General features: G+C 47.6%; 1 protein-coding gene across 2 annotated transcripts; it reads left to right on the forward strand.

Annotated features, from left to right (window-relative positions):
* Nucleotides 1–354: 354 nt before the first annotated feature.
* Nucleotides 355–18,569, forward strand: LOC122563085 (CMRF35-like molecule 5). Of its 2 annotated transcripts, none has more exons than XM_087973500.1 (5): nt 355–649; nt 3,653–3,970; nt 13,803–13,911; nt 16,938–17,043; nt 17,832–18,569. In XM_087973500.1, the coding sequence occupies exons 1-5, from the start codon at nt 610–612 to the stop codon at nt 17,841–17,843; spliced, it is 585 nt and encodes a 194-aa protein (XP_087829626.1). In that variant the 5' UTR covers nt 355–609; the 3' UTR covers nt 17,844–18,569. The 2 variants fall into 2 exon arrangements, with proteins under 2 accessions (XP_087829626.1, XP_087829627.1); XM_087973501.1 differs by having other exon boundaries at nt 3,653–3,760.
* The last annotated feature ends 2,096 nt before the right edge of the window (nt 18,570–20,665 follow it).

Genomic DNA, 20,665 nt, shown 5'->3' on the forward strand with positions numbered 1-20,665 from the left:
AAGTGGATCTTATTGATAATGAGATCCTTGATTGGGGTTGTTAGCCTGCACCAATCCAGGAGCCTTGGCTGACAGATATAAACAGGAGATACAAAAGGGCTCCTCAGTCTATGGACTGTCTTGGAGCTGACTGGTCACAGCCTATGTATGTTTACATGTAAATAAAGGGGGGCTTGGTGACAGGATACTGGCCTCTCTACAGTTATTCCAACAATAAAAGCATAATGGGAACTGAAAGTGAGAGAAAGAGAATCAGCTGACCATGATTGACCAATCAGGAGCCCTGCTGTCCAAAATGTCCCTTTGCAATGTGTGATGTGATAAAATGCAGCTCCCAGGTCAGCAGCTGTCCCTTCACTGTTACCGTGGTGAGCGATTCAACAGCGAAGGGTTTCTATCTATGAATGTGTGAGAAAGCACCCAGACACTTAATGAGGAACTCAGGGAGTGACGCAAGGTGATCTCGCAGATTGTTAAAGAGGAACTGGCCAACTGAAACATGAAGCAGGAAGTGACAGATATAACGGGGAGTAAACTAATTCAAACACAGCTCTCCTAACAGACAACATCTGAACAATAAGAATTCACCCACAAGAAACAGCTGGAGTGATGAAAACAATTGGGTTTTTCATTCTTATCTCTGTGTCAAGTAAGTCTCCTTTCAGATCTCGATTTTCAGTATAATTAAAATGTACGTTTTTAAATAAGAGCTGAGAAAGGCCAGTAATGTTTATTGACACAGTGGCCCGTCAGTTTGTGAGGGAGTTAATGAGTAGTTACTGACAAGTTGTTTGGAAAGGTGGTATTGTGGGTGAGGTCAGTCTGTTCCCCAGCATCACCCGCCTGGTTTTGTGTCTCTCTGTGGGATCCCACTGAACCTGAATGTTTCTGTCCTGTCTGAAATCAGAGTTCCTCGTCAGTGCTAACACAGTAACTGCAAGTTTGTCTTTGAAGTAATGAAGGTTGTGCAATAGGGCAGCTTAACCCACCCAAAGTCCTTCAGGGAAGGGAGGGCTGTGGTACAATGGGGTTGTTCATGGTCACGTCATCCAGAGACCCAGGCTCAAGTCACACAATGGTGGATGGAGAGATGTGAACTTCACAAATCTGGATATCTATCGGACCCTTTAGGGAAGGAAATCTGCCGACTGACATGTCATTGCAGACTCACAGCGATGTGGTTGATGTACAACTGCCTTTGAAATTCAGAATGTACTCAGCTCAGGGATAATTACAGATAAACAACTTGGATGCCAGTAGTAGCTACATCCCAGAAAAGGATTTATGAAATGAGTTTCAAAATGTAAAATTTAGCACAGCATCCAATGTGATCACTAAATCCAGTATCATGCCTCCTTCTCTTGGTACCCAAGTGCAGACTGAGAAACGATGGCTAATGGCTGAGAAAGCAATTTCATTTGAAGTCAATGATTATCACCATGAATCATTGACTTCTTGTTATTCAGGACAGAATACCAGAGAGTGGCCCCTCATTCCAAAGGTTCACTTGCAGAGGAATATTGGCTACAGACACTAACAACGTCAACAGCCTGTCTTCTTTTACAAGGAATAATTGAATGGAGGAAAGATTTAAAACATCAATATTTTCCCGAATGCCCTAAACAAACCAGGGGCTGAGTTTTCCCATTCCCACCTTGAGCAAGTGCACATTGGGGCATCAAGTTCCATTTCCCAGGCCCATCCCAATACCCACAACTTTCTCCGCGCTTCCAAATGGACAGACAGAGAAAAACAGTTCAAAGTTTGTGAGAAGATTTGTAGCTCGGGGGCTCGTTGCTGTGGTTCTGTTCGCCGAGCTGGGAATTTGTGTTGCAGACATTTCGTCCCCTGTCTAGGTGACATACTCAGTGCTTGGGAGCCTCCTGTGAAGCGCTTCTGTGATCTCTCCTCCGGCATTTATAGTGGTTTGTCTCTGCCGCTTCCAGTTGTCAGTTCCAGCTGTCCGCTGCAGTGGTCAGTAATTTGGGTCCAGGTCGATGTGTTTGTTGATAGAATCTGTGGATGAGTGCCATGCCTCTAGGAATTCCCTGGCTGTTCTCTGTTTGGCTTGTCCGAAAATAGTAGTGTTGTCCCAGTAGGACCCATGTTGCTTGTCATCTGCGTGTGTGGCTACTAAGGATAGCTGGTCATGTCATTTCGTGGCTAGTTGGTGTTCATGGATATGAATCGTTAGCTGTCTTCCTGTTTGTCCTATGTAGTGTTTTGTGCAGCCATTCCATGGGATTTTGTACACTATGTTGGTTTTACTCATGCTGGGTACTGGGTCCTTTGTCCTGGTGAGTTGTTGTCTGAGAGTGGCTGTTGGTTTGTGTGCTGTTATGAGTCCTAGTGGTCGTAGTAGTCTGGCTGTCAGTTCAGAAATGTTCCTGATGTATGGTAGTGTGGCTAGTCCTTTGGGTTGTGGCATGTCCTCATTATGTTGTCTTTCCCTTAGGCATCTGTTGATGAAATTGCGGGGTTGTCCGTTTTTGGCGAATACATTGTAGAGGTGATATTCTTCCTCTTTTTGCAGTTCTGGTGTACTGCAGTGTGTTGTGGCCCTTTTTGAACAGTGTCTTGATGCAACTTCTTTTGTGTGTGTTGGGGTGGTTGCTTTCGTAGTTCAGGACTTGGTCTGTGTGTGTGGCTTTCCTGTATACCTTTGTGGTGAATTCTCCGTTCGGTGTTCTCTGTACCATCACGTCTAGGAATGGGAGTTGGTTGTCCTTTTCTTCCTCTCTAGTGAAACGGATTCCTGTGAGTGTGGCGTTGATGATCCGGTGTGTTTTTTCTATTTCCGTGTTTTTAATTATTACAAAGGTAATCTTAGTACGACCACTAGGAGTCCTAGTGGCATAGAGTACACTCGGTGAGTGGGGGAGGGGATGAAGGTGATAGGTCGGGGGCGGGGGGAGAGTGGAGTGGATAGGTGGAAAAGAAGATAGGCAGATAGGACAAGTCATGGGGAGAGTGCTGAACTGGAAGTTTGGAACTGGGGTGAGGTTGGGGAAGGGGAAATGAGGAAACTGTTGAAGTCCATATTGATGCCCTGGGGTTGAAGTGTTCCGAGGCGGAAGATGAAGCGTTCTTCCTCCAGGCGTCTGGTGGTGAGGGAGCGGCGGTGAAGGAGCCCAGGACCTCCATGTCCTCGGCAGAGTGGGAGGGGGAGTTGAAATGTTGGGCCACAGGGCGGTGTGGTTGATGTCACCTAGACAGGGGACGAAACGCCTGCAACACAAATTCCCAGCTCGGCGAACAGAACCACGACAGAGAAAAACAGTGAAACAAAGGGAGGAATTTCCCTCCCCTGAGCTTCATTCATCTTCCCAACATCAAAGATCAGTGTAAATGGAAAATATAAATCAATCGTATGGTCACGAGTCTCCCCTTGAAGCACTGACCGAGCAGAATCTGGCCCCATTGGTAATCACAGGCCAACCTTTCACGAATATTGGAACTCAGTGTACACTATCATGTTTGTGACAGAATCGGTGAATCTGATTCAACATAAGGAATTCCGTGTTGAAAATCGAGCTTGAGATCACAAATTACAAGGCTATAATCATGAAATAGGAGGTGTTATTTGATTAAATATTTCCTGTCCTGATTCTCATACACATATCAATGATCGCTCATTGCTATACTCCAATAGGTTCACATCAATTAACTGGGCCCAAGGAGGTTCGTGGAGAAGTTGGAGGTTCAGTCACTGTCGACTGTCGCTATGATCAGAAATACAAGGAGCATAAGAAACAATGGTGTAAGGGTCGTGTCTTCATTACCTGTTCTGTTATTGTTTCGACTGATAATCCACAAAAACAAGGTGTATCATTGACCGATAACAAAACACGCGGGATATTTTCAGTAACCATGGATAACCTGAGGAAGAGTGATGAAGGATTATACTGGTGTGAGATAGAAATAGTTTTGCTAAACATAAGGGATTCCATCAAATTAGAAGTTTTTGAAGGTAAGATGATCATGTCTTTCTACTCTGTCTACCCTGCCCAAGATTAAACATTTGAAATGAGAGATAACCCTAGCTCTGCTCTGACAGTGACCCCCTGACAAATCCTGAGCTCCCCACAGGGGTGGTCACTCTTTTACTGAAAATGCCTGAAATCTGGGAATTCTCTCCATGGGGACGGGCACCGGGAGAATGTCACACTGTGTACAGCACACAGCCCTGCCAAATCCCCGATGGCTCACCAGCCTTTCCTTCCATTTCTCCCGGGTGACCATGGCTCCAGTGTGGAGTCTGGCTCAGTTAGTACCCTCGCGACAGCTTTGCACACAGCAGGACAGAGGGTGGTCTTTTACCCACAAAGGCCATTGGGTCATTGACTTATTGAAAAGGATGGATCACGATTAGTGATGGCCATTCGTGTGTCTGCAAGGAGAGTTAGAATATAAAACCCGAGCCTGAAGCAGCCCCAATAGCAAGGTCAACTATTGCTGCAGAGATATGGTGGTGAGGGGTGCCTCCATACGTCTCAGAGTGACTGTAATGGAGTGTCCACTACAAGGCACTGGTGTTTATCTCAGTGGGTTCCCTACAACACTTCACTCCTGATGTCATATGATTTTGTATGGATTGTGATAACCCAAATTTGATCATGTTGTTAGTTTAAATATCTCCTGGTTACTCAGGATCCTGCTGCTGATAATATCCCACAGTAATGGGAAATTATTGATCTTCCTTCCTGTCACCTTGCCTATGATTTTTCAAACTCTCCACCTCCCATCCCAAATCCAGAAGACTCAAAAGCAAACCCATTCTAATCATGCCAATTCCTGTGGTGTCACTGTCTGATCTATTTATATTATTGATATCATTTGTTTTCAGTTTGAGTTTGGGTTTTACTTTGACTTTTGGACAGTCCTGTGAAGTTCTTCCATGGAGCAGGTTGTATAGACCAATGCTCCGGAGAACAGAAGGATGTCGTGGAACCAGGTTACCTCAGAGTAAAGAGTTGGCGGTGTGCGTCCCAGACCAGTAGCTTTAGGCTAAAACCCTGAAGAGATGTTGGAAAGCTGAGTGTTTTTGAACTCAGGTGTTTAATAGCTCCAGGAACAAGCTATCAGCACTTCCAGTCTGTCAGTTAAAATCACTGGTGACATAATCACATCGAGGTGTGAGAGAGACAGGGACTCTAGCAGGAGGAGTGTACAGGTGGTGTTTTGGTGCCTGTACAAGATGTGCTTTGATACTGTAGAAAAGCTGTTGCTTTTCTTTTCAATTTTAAAAGGAAAGATTTGTCATTCATGGGGTTATATTTCACTGCATGCTTTAACTTTCAATTTGTGTTATAAGCTGATAGTTTGGTTCATTCTATTTCACCTTCATTTGTGTTGAGGAGCCAGTGGTGGACTGAGGTGCACAAAGTTAAAAATCACACAACACCAGGTTATAGTCCAACAGGTTTACTTAGAAGCACTAGCTTTCGAAGTGCTGCTCCTTCTTCAGGTGATTGTGAAGCAGCACTAAATGACACAGAGTTTATAGCAAAAGATTACAGCGTCATGGAAGGAAAATGATATATTTAACAAATCTAAATTGTTGTTAAGTCTTTCATCTTTTACAATGGGTCGCAGGTTTTGGTTCATTAATATGTAGGTCCCACAACATATTTTCAGTCATTTTCTCAACATATGTTAATTTTAATAAAAAGGGTAACATCTAAGCTCAGACAATGCATTAAAGATGTGAGGTTCGAGTCTGTCTGTATCCCGATCTTGAGTCAGACTGGTTCTGTTTCCAAAATGGAATTTACAAAATATTATACGGATTGACTCTGTACAATGACTGCCTTCGGGTTGTGCATTTGTTGAGCAAAATAGAATATTGCTGCAAACATATTTCTGCAAATACAAATTCACCCCATTGACTTATATTAGTGTGCACTTGTAGGAGAGAGAGAGAGTGTGTGTGAATGTGAGTGTGTGTGTGTGTGAGTGTGAGAACACGTGAGAGAGTGTGCTTGCGTGTGTGCAAGCATGGTAGAGTGTGTGTGCATGAGTGTAATGTGGCATTATCCAGTGAGAGAATGCATGTGTGTGTGTATGTATGGGAGAGTGTATGTTTGAGTGAGGATCCGCATAAGTGTGTGAGTATGTAAGAGTATGTGTGTGTGTGAGTGTGGATGAGTGTATAGTGTAGTGCGGTCACCTGTAGTGTGACATCAACCCAAGGTCCCAGTTGGATGGGTACCGAACTTGGCTATCAGCCTCTGCCCGGCCACTTTGCATTGTTGCCTGTCCCAAAGTCCACCTTGGAGGAAGGTCACCCAAAGATTGGCGACCTCTGAAGTATTCCCCAAATGGGAGGGAACACCCCTGTCTGGTGATTGTTGTGTGTTGTCTATTCATCTGTTGTCGTAGCGCCTGATTGGTCTCACCAATGTACCATACCTCGGGGCATCCTTGCCTGCAGTGTATGAGATAGACAACGTTGGCCCATGCCGCATGAGCACCTGCCACGTACATAGTGGATGGTGCCCCCATGTGTAATGGTGGATCCATGTTGACACTCTAACACATCATGCAGTGGTTGCCATGATAGGGTTGTACAGTGTTGTGGTTGACGTTGTCCTGAAGGCCGGGCAGTTTGCTACGAACAATGATCTGTTTCAGATTTGGTAATTTAGATTGGATTAGATTCCCTCTAGTATAGAAACAAGCCAAATCATCCGCCGACATTTCCGCCACCTCCAAAAAGACCCACCACCAGGGATATATTTCCCTCCCCACCCCTTTCCGCCTTCCTCAAAGACCATTCCCTCCATGACTAGCTGGTCAGGTCCACGCCCCCCTACAACCAACCCTCCCATCCTGTCACCTTCCCCTGCCACCGCAGGAACTGTAAAACCTGCGCCCACACCTCCTCCCTCACCTCTATCCAAGGCCCTAAAGGAGCCTTCCACATCCATCTAAGTTTTACTTGCACATCCACTAATATCATTTATTGTATCTGTTGCTCCCGATGCAGTCTCCTCTACACTGGCGAGACTGGGCGCCTCCTAGCAGAGCGCTTTAGGAAACATCTCCGGGACACCCGCACCAATCAACCACACCACCCCGTGGCCCAACATTTCAACTCCCCCTCCCACTCTGCCGAGGACATGGAGGTCCTGGGCCTCCTTCACCACCGCTCCCTCACCACCAGACGCCTGGAGGACGAACGCCTCATCTTCCGCCTCGGGACACTTCAACCCCAGGGCATCAATGTGGACTTCAACAGTTTCCTCATTTCCCCTTCCCCCACCTCACCCTAGTTCCAAACTTCCAGCTCAGCACTCTCCCCATGACTTGTCCAGACTTGTCCTACCTGCCTATCTCCTTTTCCACCTATTCACTCCACCATTTCCTCCCTGACCTATCACCTTCATCCCCTTCCCATTCACCCATTGTACTCTATGCTACTTTCTCCCCACCCCCACCCTCCTCTAGCTTATCTCTCCACGCTTCAGGCTCTCTGCCTTTATTCCTGATGAAGGGCTTTGCCCGAAAACGTCGATTTCGCTGCTCCTTGGATGCTGCCTGAACTGCTGTGCTCTTCCAGCACCACTAATCCAGAATCTAGTTTCCAGCATCTGCAGTCATTGTTTTTACCTTCGGCCCAACAAGTCCACACTGACCCTCCAAAGATTTACCCACCCAGACCCCTTTATTTACCCCTGACTAATGCATCAGCACTATGGGCAATTTTACTTGACCGATTCACCTGATCAGCACATCTTTGGATTATGGGAGGAAATCTACGCAGACATGGGGAGAATGTGCAAACACCACACAAGCAGTCACCCAATGCGCGAATCAAACCTGGGTCCCTGATGCTGTGAGGCAGCAGTGCTAACCACTGAGACACTATGCCGCCCTTGTTTAAAGGCAAGTGGTGGAGACGTAGGGAAGGTCTTGACGATGTGCTCATCCTTATCGATAATGTGTTACAGGCTGCGAAGAACATGGCTCCTGGGAAGTACTGGACAATGAAGGGTACCCTGTATGGTGCAGCTCGTGTCTGTCTCCTGAGGAGGTTATTACAGTTCCTTGCTGTGGCGCATTGGAACTGGTGATCGATAAGTTCAGCATCGTACCCTGTTCTTATGAGAGCATCCTTCAGTTCCTTCAGGTGTCTGACACATTCCTCCTTATCTGAACAGATCCTGTCAATGTGGAGGGCTTGTCCGGGGATGGCTGTTTTAGTATGTCGTGACTGGAAGTTGGAGAAATGTAGCATCGTGAGGTTATCTGTGGATTTGCGGTACAGTGAGTTGCTGAGGTGTACATCCTTGATGGAGATGCATGTGCCCAAGAATGAGACAGATTCTAAAGAGCAGTCACGGTAAGTCTGATGGTGGGATGGAACTCATTGATATCATTGTGTATTTGTTTCAGTGACTCCTCATCATGGATCCAGAGAAAGAAAATGTCTTCAATATAGCTGGTGTATCGTATTGGTTAGAGGTCCTGTGCAGAAAAGGAGTCTTGTTCAAACTTGTACATGAAAATGTTGGCATATTGTGGTGCAAATTTGGTCCCCATGGCTGTTTCGTGTCTCTGCCTTCCGGAGATACACAAAGCAAACACACCAGGACGTCCCATCGTATCACGCAATGGAACCATGTGTGAAAACCTCTCTGGCTATGTCAAACGCATTCTGAAACCCATTGTACAGAGGACCCTGGCTTCTGTCACTGCACTACAGATTTCTTACAGAACCTCACCCACAGACCAGTCAAACCGTGAACATTCCTCATCACAATGGACATTTCAGCTCTCTACACCAGCGTTCCCCATGATGGTGGCATTGTAGCAACAGCCTCAGTACTTAACACCAACAACTGCCAAACTCCGATCACTGTGCTACAACTCATTCGCTTCATCCTAGACCACGACATTTTCACCTTTGACAACCAGTTCTTCATTCAGACACATGGCACAGCCATGGGGACCAAATTTGCACCCCAATATGCCAACATCTTCATGCACAGGTTCAAACAAGACTATTCCTCTATGCAGGACCTCCAACCAACACTACACACCAGATATATTGACCACATTTTCTTCCTCTGGCCCCAAGGCGAAGAGTCACTGAAACAACTACACAGTGATATCAACGAGTTTCATCCCACCATCAGACCTACCATGAACTACTCATTAGGATCTGTCTCATTTTTGGACTAATGCATCTCCATCAAGGATGAGCACCTCAGCACCTCCCTCTACTGCAAACCCACAGATAACCTCACAATGCTACACTTCTCCAGCTTCCACCTGAAACATATTAGAACAGCCATACCCTACAGACAAGTCTATACATATACAGGATCTGTTCAGAAGACGAGGGACGTGATGGGCACCTGAAGGTACTCAGGGATGTCCTCATAAGAACAGGGTATGATGCTCAATGCATCGATCGCCAGTTCCAACAAGCCACAGTGAGAAACCATAATAACCTCCTCAGGAGGCAGACACGGATTGCAACTGATAGGGTACCCTTTGTTGTCCAGTACTTCCCGGGAGCCAGAAAACGACGTCATGTTCTTTGCATCCGACAACACATTATCGATGAGGATGAGCATCTTGCCAAGGCCTTCCTTCCACCTCCATTTCTTGCCTCTAAACAACAATGAAACCTTAAACAGATCATTGTTCACAGCAAACTGCACAGTCTTCAGGACAACATTGACCACAACATCATACAACCCTGTCATGGCAACCACTGCCAAACGTGTCAGTGTCGACAACACAGATATCGCCATTACACATGGGGACACCATCCACCACGTACACAGCAGGTACTCATGTGACTCAGCCAACATTGTCTATCTCATACACTGCAAGGATGCTGTGAGGCATGACACATTGGTGAGACCAAGCAGACGCTACAACAGATGAATGGACATCGCACAACAACCACCAGGCAGGAGTGTTCCTCCCCAGTCGGAGAACACTTCAGCTGTCAGGGATATTCGGCCTCCGATCTTCGCGTGACCATCCTCCAAGGCAGACTTCAGGACATTTTTTTTAATTTCAAAAATATACTTTATTCATAAAATAATTTGATGGTCTGTACAGTTGGTCATGCCATACATATGTAAACATGTACATACAGAGATCAGAATTTATCATTTTTATACAGGTCTGTACATTTTTCAATCATATGCCCATATAATTAGCTGAGGTGTCAGCAGAGCCCAAATGACTGCATGGGCCCCCTGTTCTTCGTTAGGCAGGCAGACTTTACACAGTGGTCTTTCCCCACCGCGCCTTGGCGGCAGCTGCCCCAAGCTTCAGCGCGTACCTCAACACGTAGTCCTGGACCTTGGAATGTGCCAGTCTGCAACACTCAGTCGGGGTCAACTCCTTCAGCTGGAAGATCAGCAGGTTTCGGACCACCCAGAGAGCGTCCTTCACCGAGTTGATGATTCTCCAGGCACAGTTGATGTTCGTCTCGGTGTGCGTCCCGGGGAACAGGCCGTAGAGCACGGAGTCCCGCGTCACGGCGCTGCTGGGGACGAACCTCGACAAACACCACTGCATTCCTCTCCAGACTTCCTCTGCATAGGCACATTCCAGAAGGAGGGGTGTGACAGTCTCGTCCCCCGCCACAGACGCTTCGAGGGCAGCGTGCGGTGCGGCTGAGAGTCCGGGCGTGCATAAAGGATCTCACAGGCAGAGCCCTTCTCACCACCAGTCAAGCCATGTCTTGGTGCTTGTTGGAAAGTTCTGGCGATGAGGCATTCTGCCAAATGGCTTTGACAGTCTGCTCAGGGAACCGCTCGACAGGATCCATCCTCTCCTTTTCCCGAAGGGTCTCAACGACACTACGTGCTGACCACTTCCTGATGGACTTGTGGTCAAAGGTGTTTTTCTTCATAAATTTCTCCACGAAGGACGTGATACGGAACGGTCCAACTACTCGGAGCGTTCCGCGGCAGCGAGGCCAGGCCCATCCTTCGCAACACCCGGGACAGGTAGAACCTCAGTACGTAGTGACACTTGGTGTTTGCGTACCGGGGATCCACGCACAGCTTGATGCAGCCACACACAAAGGTGACCATCAGGGTGAGGGTGGCATTGGGTGTATTTTTTCCCCCGTTGCCCAGATCTTTATACAGTGAGTCCCTTCGGACCCGGTCCATCTTTGACCTCTATATAAACTGGAAGATGGCCCGGGTGACTGCAGCGGCACAGGTTCTGGGAATAGGCCAGACCTGTGCCACGTATAATAGCAATGACAGTGCCTCACACCTGATGACCAGGTTTTTTCCCGCGATGGAGAGCGACCGTAGCTTCTATCTGCCCAGTTTCTGCCTCACTTTGCTGATACGCTCCTCCCGAGACTTGATGCACGCCCCAGCCCCTCCAAACCAAATACCCAGCACCTTCAGGTGGTCGGTGCTGACGGTGAAGGGGATCGAGGATTGGTCGGGCAAGTTCCCGAAGAGCATGGCCTCGCTCTTGCCTCGGTTTACCTTGGCCCCCGAGGCCCGTTCGAACTGGTCACAAATGCACATGAGTCTGCGCACGGACAGCGGATCTGAGCAGAAAACGGCGATGTCATCCATGTACAGGGAGGCCTTAACCTGCAGGCCCCCACTGCCAGGAATAGTCACCCCTCTCAGGCTCGCATCCTTCCTGATGGACTCGGCAAATGGCTCTATGCAGCACACAAACAAGGCAGGAGAGAGGAGGCAGCCCTGCCTGACTCCAGATCTGACTGGGAAGCTATCTGATTCCCACCCGTTGATTGAGACTGCACTGACAATGTTGGTGTAGACCAGTCTGATCCAATTGCAGATTCCCTCCCCAAAGCCCATTTTGGAGAGAACATCTCTCATATACGTGTGTGATATCCTGTCAAAGGCTTTCTCCTGGTCCAGGCTGATCAGGCAGGTGTCCAACCCTCTGTCCTGCACGTAGGCGATCGTATCCCTGAGGAGTGCGAGACTCTCAGCGATCTTCCTGCCCGGCACAGCACAGGTTTGGTCGGGGTGAATCACTGACCCTAGAGCAGACCTGACCCAGTTGGCAATTACCTTTGACAGAATTTTGTAATCTGCATTCTACAGTGAGATTGGTCTCCAATTTTTGAGTTCCTCCCTCTCCCCTTCCGCTTGTAGATCAGGGTGATGATGCCTTTCCTCATGGATTCACTCATGGTACCTGCCCGAAGCATACTGACATACACCTCCAGCAGGTCCTGGCCAATCAAGTCCCACAGAGCGGAATAGAACTCGACCGGTAAGCTGTCACTTCCGGGAGTTTTATTCTTTTCGAAGGACCCGAGGGCCTTGGTCAGCTCATCCAGAGATGGCGGCTGGGCCAGCCTCTCCCATGTTCTGTCATCTAAGACCTCCGACTTCAGGACATGCAACATCGCAAAGAGGCCGAGCAGAGGCTGATAGCCAAGTTCGGTACCCATGCGGATGGCCTCAACCAGGACCTTGGTTCATGTCACATTACAGGTGACCCCACAATACTCTCTCTCACATATACACGCACACGTACACACGCAGTCTTACATACTCACACACTCACATAGATCCTCACTCAAACACATACTCTCTCTCATGTACACACACATACACCCCCCATACGCACAGCTATGCACGCACCCTTTCACAGGTTTATCCCCTTTACATTCACACACACACTTTACCACACTTGCACACATGCAAACACACACTCTCTCACATGCACTCACACTCTCACGCAGACACTCATATGCGCACACTCTCTCCTCCCATAAGTAAACACACATATAAGTATACAGGGTGAATTTGTATTTGCAGAATTATATTTGGAGACATTCTATTTTGCTCAAAAAATGCACAACCTGCGAGCAGTCAATCCATGTAATATTTTGTAAATTCCACTTTGGAAATAGAACCAGTCTGACTCAGGGTTGGAATACAGACAGACTCTAAACTCACACCTTTAATGCATTGTCTGAGTTGAGATGTCACCTTTTATTAAAAAACCTTAAGTTATCTCAGGAATGTGACTTCAAAGATGTTTTGGGATCTCCATAATAATGAACTGAAACCTGCAACCCATTCTAAATGATGAATGACTTAACAACACGCCAGGTTTGTTAAATATATCATTTTACATGCATGTCACTGTAATCTTTTGCAATAAATTCTGTGTCTTATAGTCCTGATTCACAACCACCTGATGAAGGAGCAGCACTTTGAAAGCCACTGCTTCCAAGTAAACCTGTTGGACTATAACCTGGTGTTGTGAGATTTTTAACTTTGCCCATCTGCGTTTAGTTTGTTCATAAAATTCTACTTTGTAATTTAAACAAAAGCTACAGTATTTTGTGCATATCTTTCAGTGTGTGATCACACTATTAAAAGCAAAACAAAATAATATCTATGAAGCCAGGTTTCAGTCTGAGATCTGACTTGTCCTGTAATAACATGAACTGGGATCATAGCACGGCCCAATTACCAGTCGATCACATCTTCAACTCACCCACACAGGACGGGCTAAAAGCAGAGCTATTGCTGCATTTGGTGCTGTAATCTCTCAGCCCACATTCAGTTTGCGTGTATTTTGCTGCAGTTGCCTCCAATGTATCTTGTTGTGCAAAGTCTATCCATGCTCATGCAATCATTTCCTTTAATGTTAAACTCGAACAATCTGATCATTTGCAAGACAAACAATTCAATGTGAAAATGTAATGCTGAGAATACAAATAATTCTGTTATTGAAGTGGTTCCATTACGGGGAGTAAACTGCCTGGGGAAATTGATTTTAACAACGCTCATCAAGTTGCTCCTTTATAGCACCTGCATGGGGCTCGACAATGGGACCAACCAGCAGCACAGCAGGAACTACTCAGCCTCCTGTTACAACGGCTCTCACCATGTCTTCCTCCACCATCAGCTCACCCAGGTGCGTCTCTTAAACGTTAAAATACTGAGGGAGAGGCCAATACAATCTGCAGTAAAGCTCAGGCCATTGGCCACACAGCAGAATAAAGTGGGGCTGGAAAATCAAAAACACAGATAACCCAGTGGTTAGTGATTGAGCTGGAAGACAGATGGGCTGTAGGCAGGTTCTGTCCATGGCTGTAAATATTCGAGACAAACCCATCATCGTCCTGATGGACAGACTTCCTCAATGCAGAACTCCACTCAGGGCAAAGAGTGAAAACTTCCTAACCCGGAGGAAGTGTGAGGAATGGTGAATTGATTGGGGAGAGTCAAAAGTTCAGATTCTCACTGGCACAGTAAAGTGTTGTGAGGAACTTGGCTCATCGCAAATGATGGGGTGAATTCCCTAACTACAGACATCTGAAAGTCTAACGTCATCCCTATAAGCGCAAGTAGTCCTTTCCAATTAGTTGTATTTGCCATTCCGAAGGGTTCGCGAGGTATGGTGGTACTGTCCCCACCTCTGAACCACAAGACCCAGGTTGAATAGGAAAATTTCTACTTGTCAAAAGAAAACGTTTCCCAATCTCTGAGTATGCAGCTCACATATAGGGTCAGAGAGTCATCAAGATGTACAGGATGGAAACAGACCCTTCGGTTAATCTGTCCATGCCGAACAGATATCCCAAACTAATATAATCCCACCTGCCAGCACCCAGCCCATATCCCTCCAAACCCTCCCTATTCATATACCCATCCAAATGTCTTTTAAATGTTGCAATTGTACCAGCCTCCACCACATCCTCTGGCAACTCATTTATCTGCATGAAAAACTTGCCCCTTAGGTCTCTTTTATATCTTTCCTCTCTCACCTTAAACCTATGCCCTCTAGTTCTGGACTCCCCCACCCCAGGGAAAAGAATTGATGTATTTATCCTATCCATGCCACTCATGATTTTGTAAACCTCTGTAAGGTCACCCCTCAGCCTCCGACGCTCCAGGGAAAACAGCCCCAACCTGTTCAGCCTCTCCCTATACCTCAAATCTTCCAACCCTGGCAACATCCTTGTAAATCTTTTCTGAACCCTTTCAAGTTTCACAACATCTTTCCGATAGGAAGGAGACCAGAATTGCACGCAATATTCCAACAGTGGCCTAACCGATGTCCTGTACAGCCGCAACATGACCTCCCAACTCCTGTACTCAATACTCTGAACAATAAAGGAAAGTATTCCAAATGCCTTCTTCACTATCCTATCTACCTGCTACTCCACTTTCAAGGAGCTATGAACCTGCACTCAAAGGTCTCTTTGTTCAGCAACATTCCCTAGGACCTTACCATTAAGTGTATAAGTCTTGCTAAGATTTGCTTTCCCAAAATGCAGCACCTCGCATTTATCTGAATTAATCTCCATCTGCCACGTCTCAGCCCATTGGCCCATCTGATCAAGATCCCATTGTAATCTGAGGGAACCTTCTTCACTGTCCACTACACCTCTAAGTTTGGTGTCATCGGTAAACTTATGAACTATACCTCTTATGCTCACATCCACATCATTTATATAAATGACAAAAAGCAGTGGACCCAGCACCAATCCTTGTGGCACTCCACTGGTCACAGGCCTCCAGTCTGAAAAACAACCTCCACCAGCACGCTCTGTCTTCTATCTTTGAGCCAGTTCTGTATCCAAATGGCTAGTTCTCCCTGTATTCCATGAAATCTAACCTTGCTAACCAGTCTCCCATGGGGAATCTTATCAAATGCCAAGGTTCCATGTGGGAGAGTGATAGCACATGGAATCCAAGGAAATTTGGCAAACTGGATCCACAGTCGCTGAGTGAGAGGAAGCAGAAGGTGATGGTTGAGAGATTCTTTTTCTGACTGAAAGTCTGTGTACTATGAAGTTTAACAGAGGTCAGTGGTGCAGCTTTAATCTTTGTCGCTTATATAAATGACACCAACTTGCATAGAGATCAGAATCTAGAGTCAGTTTCGATAGAGATAAGAAATAAAGAAGATAAAAGGGCATTTGCTGGAATAGGTTATATGCCCCTAATGTAAGCACACTACATGTGGAGTATACAGGCTAAACATAATGGGTGCTGGTCAAAATGACATGACAATAAATGACAATACTCACCTTCGATATAAATGACGTGCCTGAAGGGACTGAATGTATACTTGCTAAATTTACTTGTGATTTAAATGATTTGTAGTAAGGTAGCTGCAAAGAGGACACAAGGAATATGTGTAGGGAGACAGGGATCAGTTCAGCGAGGGGGCAACTCTTTGGTAAATGGACTATCATGTGGAATAATGTGTCTGTATTCCCATTGCAAGGAACAATAGGAAATCAGCATCATATTCTAATGAAGGCAGCTTGCTAGAGGGATCGGGGATGTCCTGTGACATGAATCATGAAAAGGTGGAATATGGAGCCAACAAGTGATTATGAATTGAATAATGTGATTTGTTGGAAGAGAAGTGGAATATATAAGGAGGGATGGTTTGCATCAGTTATGAGGAGTATTGCTGAGACCACAGCTATAATATTGGATACAGTTTTCATCTCCCTATTTAATAAAAGATACAATTGGGTTACAAGCCATTCAGAGATCGTGCACTCGACTGATACCTATCATGGGGAAGTGTGGTTATCTCATGGGGAAATGTAGAATAGTTGGGATTCCAAAGATGAGCTTACAGCTTGCTGAATTGTACGCTCTCACTCTCCTTCCAAACTGATGAAGCTCAATGATCTTCCAGCTCAGAGAGTACAATAGAAAGGACCAATTCTGGATCTTGTTCAATCTACTAACTGTGAGAGACATTCCCACTATTTTATTGCGTGTTCAAAGCTCAAAAACTCTCAATCTGATTACACATTAAACAACCACACCATGCTCACACAACTCTCAATGAATTCAATGTTTTGTTGGAACATTTTTGGATGGAATCCTGCATGGCTGTTATTGAAATTTCTTTATGAGCTTCAAGTAGAAATGATTTTGTACTGTATTAATTATAGTTCTTTGTTTAATCAGAGATGGTCTCATGAGGGCATGGGCTATAATCCGTTGGCTGATCTTTGCTGGTCTGGCTGTTTGCTCTGTTTCAATCACATGCTACACTCGTTTTCAGACATCCCAGGTACACTGATTTAAACCTTTCTTTATGATACTTACAAATATTTCACTTCAGTTCAAAAGCTCAAGTGCTTTTAAAGTTGCCTGGAAAAGCAGCAAATAACCCACGGAGAAATGATTTACTCAGACAAAAATTCCAGTGTTAGAACAATGGCTCTTGGGGCTTAGTTTATACTTGTCAAAACAATGCTTGGTTGGTCTGCAGATTTTTGTTTCCCATTGGAAATCTGAGATTGGCTGAATCAAATAAAGTTTTGATCCAAAATAATTGTTTCAATTTCATTGTTATTTTATAAATTTGACCTCATACAAATGTGACATTGAACTGAGGTGTGAGAGGCAGCAGCTGAAAGTCTCCTCACTCAGCCACAGTGTGTTCTATTGTACAGTCCGGAACATGAGATGGATTGACCTGGCTGTACACGTAGGAAATGGAACCCCACCCCCCCCACCACGACTCCAGGAAAGTTAAACACATTCAGAGGGTAAAGTCAGAAGACAAATGACATCAGGTTATCGTCCAACATGTTTATTTGAAATCACAACCATTTGGAGCCCTGTCCCTTTGTCAGACGACGTGTGACTTCTGACATTATCCACCCCAGTCCAACACCGGCACCCCCCCCAACATGGCTACCAATTTCAGAGGAAAAAAGTATGGGAAGCAAATTCTCAATTCAGCTGTGGGTTTTGACAAGTATCTCTTGAAATGCCGAACCTTTGAATGATGCTCAATTCATTCACTTTCATCAATTCCAATGCTTTAAGTTCATTTCTTACTCTATTCTCCAGCCAAACAACTGAAGGATCAACTGAAACGTTAGCCACAGAACAAGAATGCAACAGAACTCCACTTGAAGATGAGTCAGAAGATTCATTAAATCATGCAAGAAAGTCCAAAGTATTTCGCCATGTATTTAGAAGTTATTCTGCAATGTTCGGATTATTCACACTTTAATACAATCTGAAAGGCTTTGTAAACTCTACACAATAGACTTGACTTCTCGATATTTTTATAATTGAGTTTCAAGAGGGCACTGTCTGTCCTAACATTGCACAGCTCAATCAAAACGCATTTTACAGTTCCCATGACAACCAAATATCCATATCAATCGAAGATCAATCAATCAGCTTTCTGAACAAACATAGCTGCCAGTCAATTACGAAGTGAAACGTATTCAACAAAGACGCAATATTATTTCGCTTACACAATCAGTAAGATAGAATAGTATAGATTGCCAGCTTCTGACAATGACTCCTGGACTCCTGCTGGGTCCCAGGGTCCAATGACTCTGGGCCTCAGCACAGACATTTCAAGGGGCCTCCCGACGTGGCATGGCACAGCAACATCCCGGCCTGATATAACCACCTCCTGGCCTGGTGTGACAATCTCACGACCAGGCACAACAACCTCCTGGCCGAATATAACAACCTCCCGGCCTGTTGTGACAACCTCCCGGCCTGGCACAACAATCTCCTGGCCTGGCACAACAACCTCCTGGACGAATATAATAACCTCCCGGCCTGGTGTGACAACCTCCCGGCCTGGCGTGACAACCTCCCGGCCTGGCACAGCAACCTCCCAGCCTGGCACAGCAATCACCTGGCCTGGTGTGACAACCTCCCGGCCTGGTGTGACAACCTCCCGGCCTGGCACAACAATCTCCCGGCCAGGCACAAAAACCTCCCGGCCTGGCACAATTTCCCGGCCTAAAACAGCAACCTCCCAGCCTGGTACAACAACCTGCCGGACTGGTGTGACAACCTCCCGGCCTGGCACAACAATCTCCTGGCCTGGCACAACAACCTCCTGGCCGAATATAACAATCTCTCGGCCTGGTGTGACAACCTCCCGGTCTGGTGTGACAACCTCCCGGCCTGGCACAGCAACCTCCCGGCCTGGCACAGCAATCACCTGGCCTGGTGTGACAACCTCCCGGCCTGGTGTGACAACCTCCCGGCCTGGCACAACAATCTCCCGGCCTGGCACAACAACCTCCCGCACTGGCGCAAAACCTCCCGACCTGGCAGAGAAACCTCCCAGCCAGGCACAACAACCTCCTGGCCGAATATAACAACCTCCCGGCCTGGCACAACAACCTCCCGACCTGGTGTGACAACCTCCCGGCCTGGTGTGACAATCTCCCGGCCTGGCACAGCAACCTCCCGGCCTGGTGTGACAACCTCCCGGCCAGGCACAGCAACCTCCAGGCCTGGTGTGACAACCTCCCGGCCTGGCACAACAACCTCACGGCCTGGGACAACAACCTCCCGGCCTGGCACAACAACCTCCCGGCCTGGTGTGACAACCTCCCGGCCAGGCACAGTAACCTCCCGGCCTGGGACAACAACCTCCCGGCCTGGCACAACAACCTCCCGGCCTGGTGTGACAACCTCCCGGCCTGGCACGACAATCTCCCGGCCTGGCACGACAACCTCCCGGCCTGGCACAACAACCTCCCGGCCTGGCACAACAACCTTCCGGCCTGGCACGACAACCTCCCGGCCTGGCACGACAACCTCTCGGCCTGGCACGACAACCTCCCGGCCTGGCACGACAACCTTCCGGGCCTGGCGTGATAACCTCCTGGCCTAGCACAGGAACCTCCCGGCTGAAAATAACAACCTCCAGATCTGGTGTGACGAGCTCCGCCTGGCACAACCTCTCAGCCTGGTGTGACAACCTCCCAGCCTGGCAAAGAAACCTCCCGGCCTGGCACAGCAACCTCCCGGCCTGGTGTGACAACCTCCCGGCCTGGCACAGCAACCTCCCGGCCTGGCACAACTACCTCGCAGCCTGGCACAACTACCTCCCGGCCTGGCACAGCAACCTCCTGGCCTGGCACAACAACCTTCTGGCCTGGCACAACAACCTCCCGGCCTAGCACGACAACCTCTTGGCCTGGCACGACAACCTCCCGGCCTGGCACGACAACCTCCCGGCCTGGCACGACAACCTCCCGGCCTGGCACAACAACCTTCCGGCCTGGCACAGCAACCTCCCGGCCTGGTGTGATAACTTTCGGGCCTGGCATGACAACCTCTCGGCCTGGTGTGATAACCTCCCGGCCTGGCACAGCAACCTCGCGGCTGAAAATAACCACCTCCAGACCTGGTGTGACGAGCTCCGCCTGGCACAGCAACCTCCCGGCCTGGCACAATAACCTCCAGGCCTGGCACAACAACCTCCCGGCCTGGAACAGCAACGTCCCGGCCTGGCACAACAACCTGCCGGACTGGTATGACAACCTCCCGGCCTGGCACAACATCCTCCCGGCCAAATATAACAATCTCCCAGCCTGGCACAACAACCTCCCGGCTGAAAATAACAACCTCCAGACCTAGTGTGACAACCTCCCGGCCTGGCACAGCAACCTCCCAGTGGAAAATAACAACCTCCCGGCCTGGCATAACAACCTCCCGGCTGAAAATAACAACCTCCAGACCTGGTGTGACGAGCTCCAGCCTGGCACAGCAAACTCCCGGCCGAATATAACAACCTCCCAGCCTGGCACAGCAACCTCCCGGCCTGGTGTGACAACCTCCCGGCCTGGCACAGCAACCTCCCGGCCTGATGTGACAACCTCCCGGCCTGGTGTGACAACCTCCTGGCCTGGTGTGACAAC

This window comes from Chiloscyllium plagiosum, unplaced genomic scaffold (assembly GCF_037043375.1).
Source record: "Chiloscyllium plagiosum isolate Xiang-an unplaced genomic scaffold, Cpla_swu_hap1 HiC_scaffold_26, whole genome shotgun sequence".
Lineage (NCBI taxonomy): Eukaryota > Metazoa > Chordata > Chondrichthyes > Orectolobiformes > Hemiscylliidae > Chiloscyllium > Chiloscyllium plagiosum.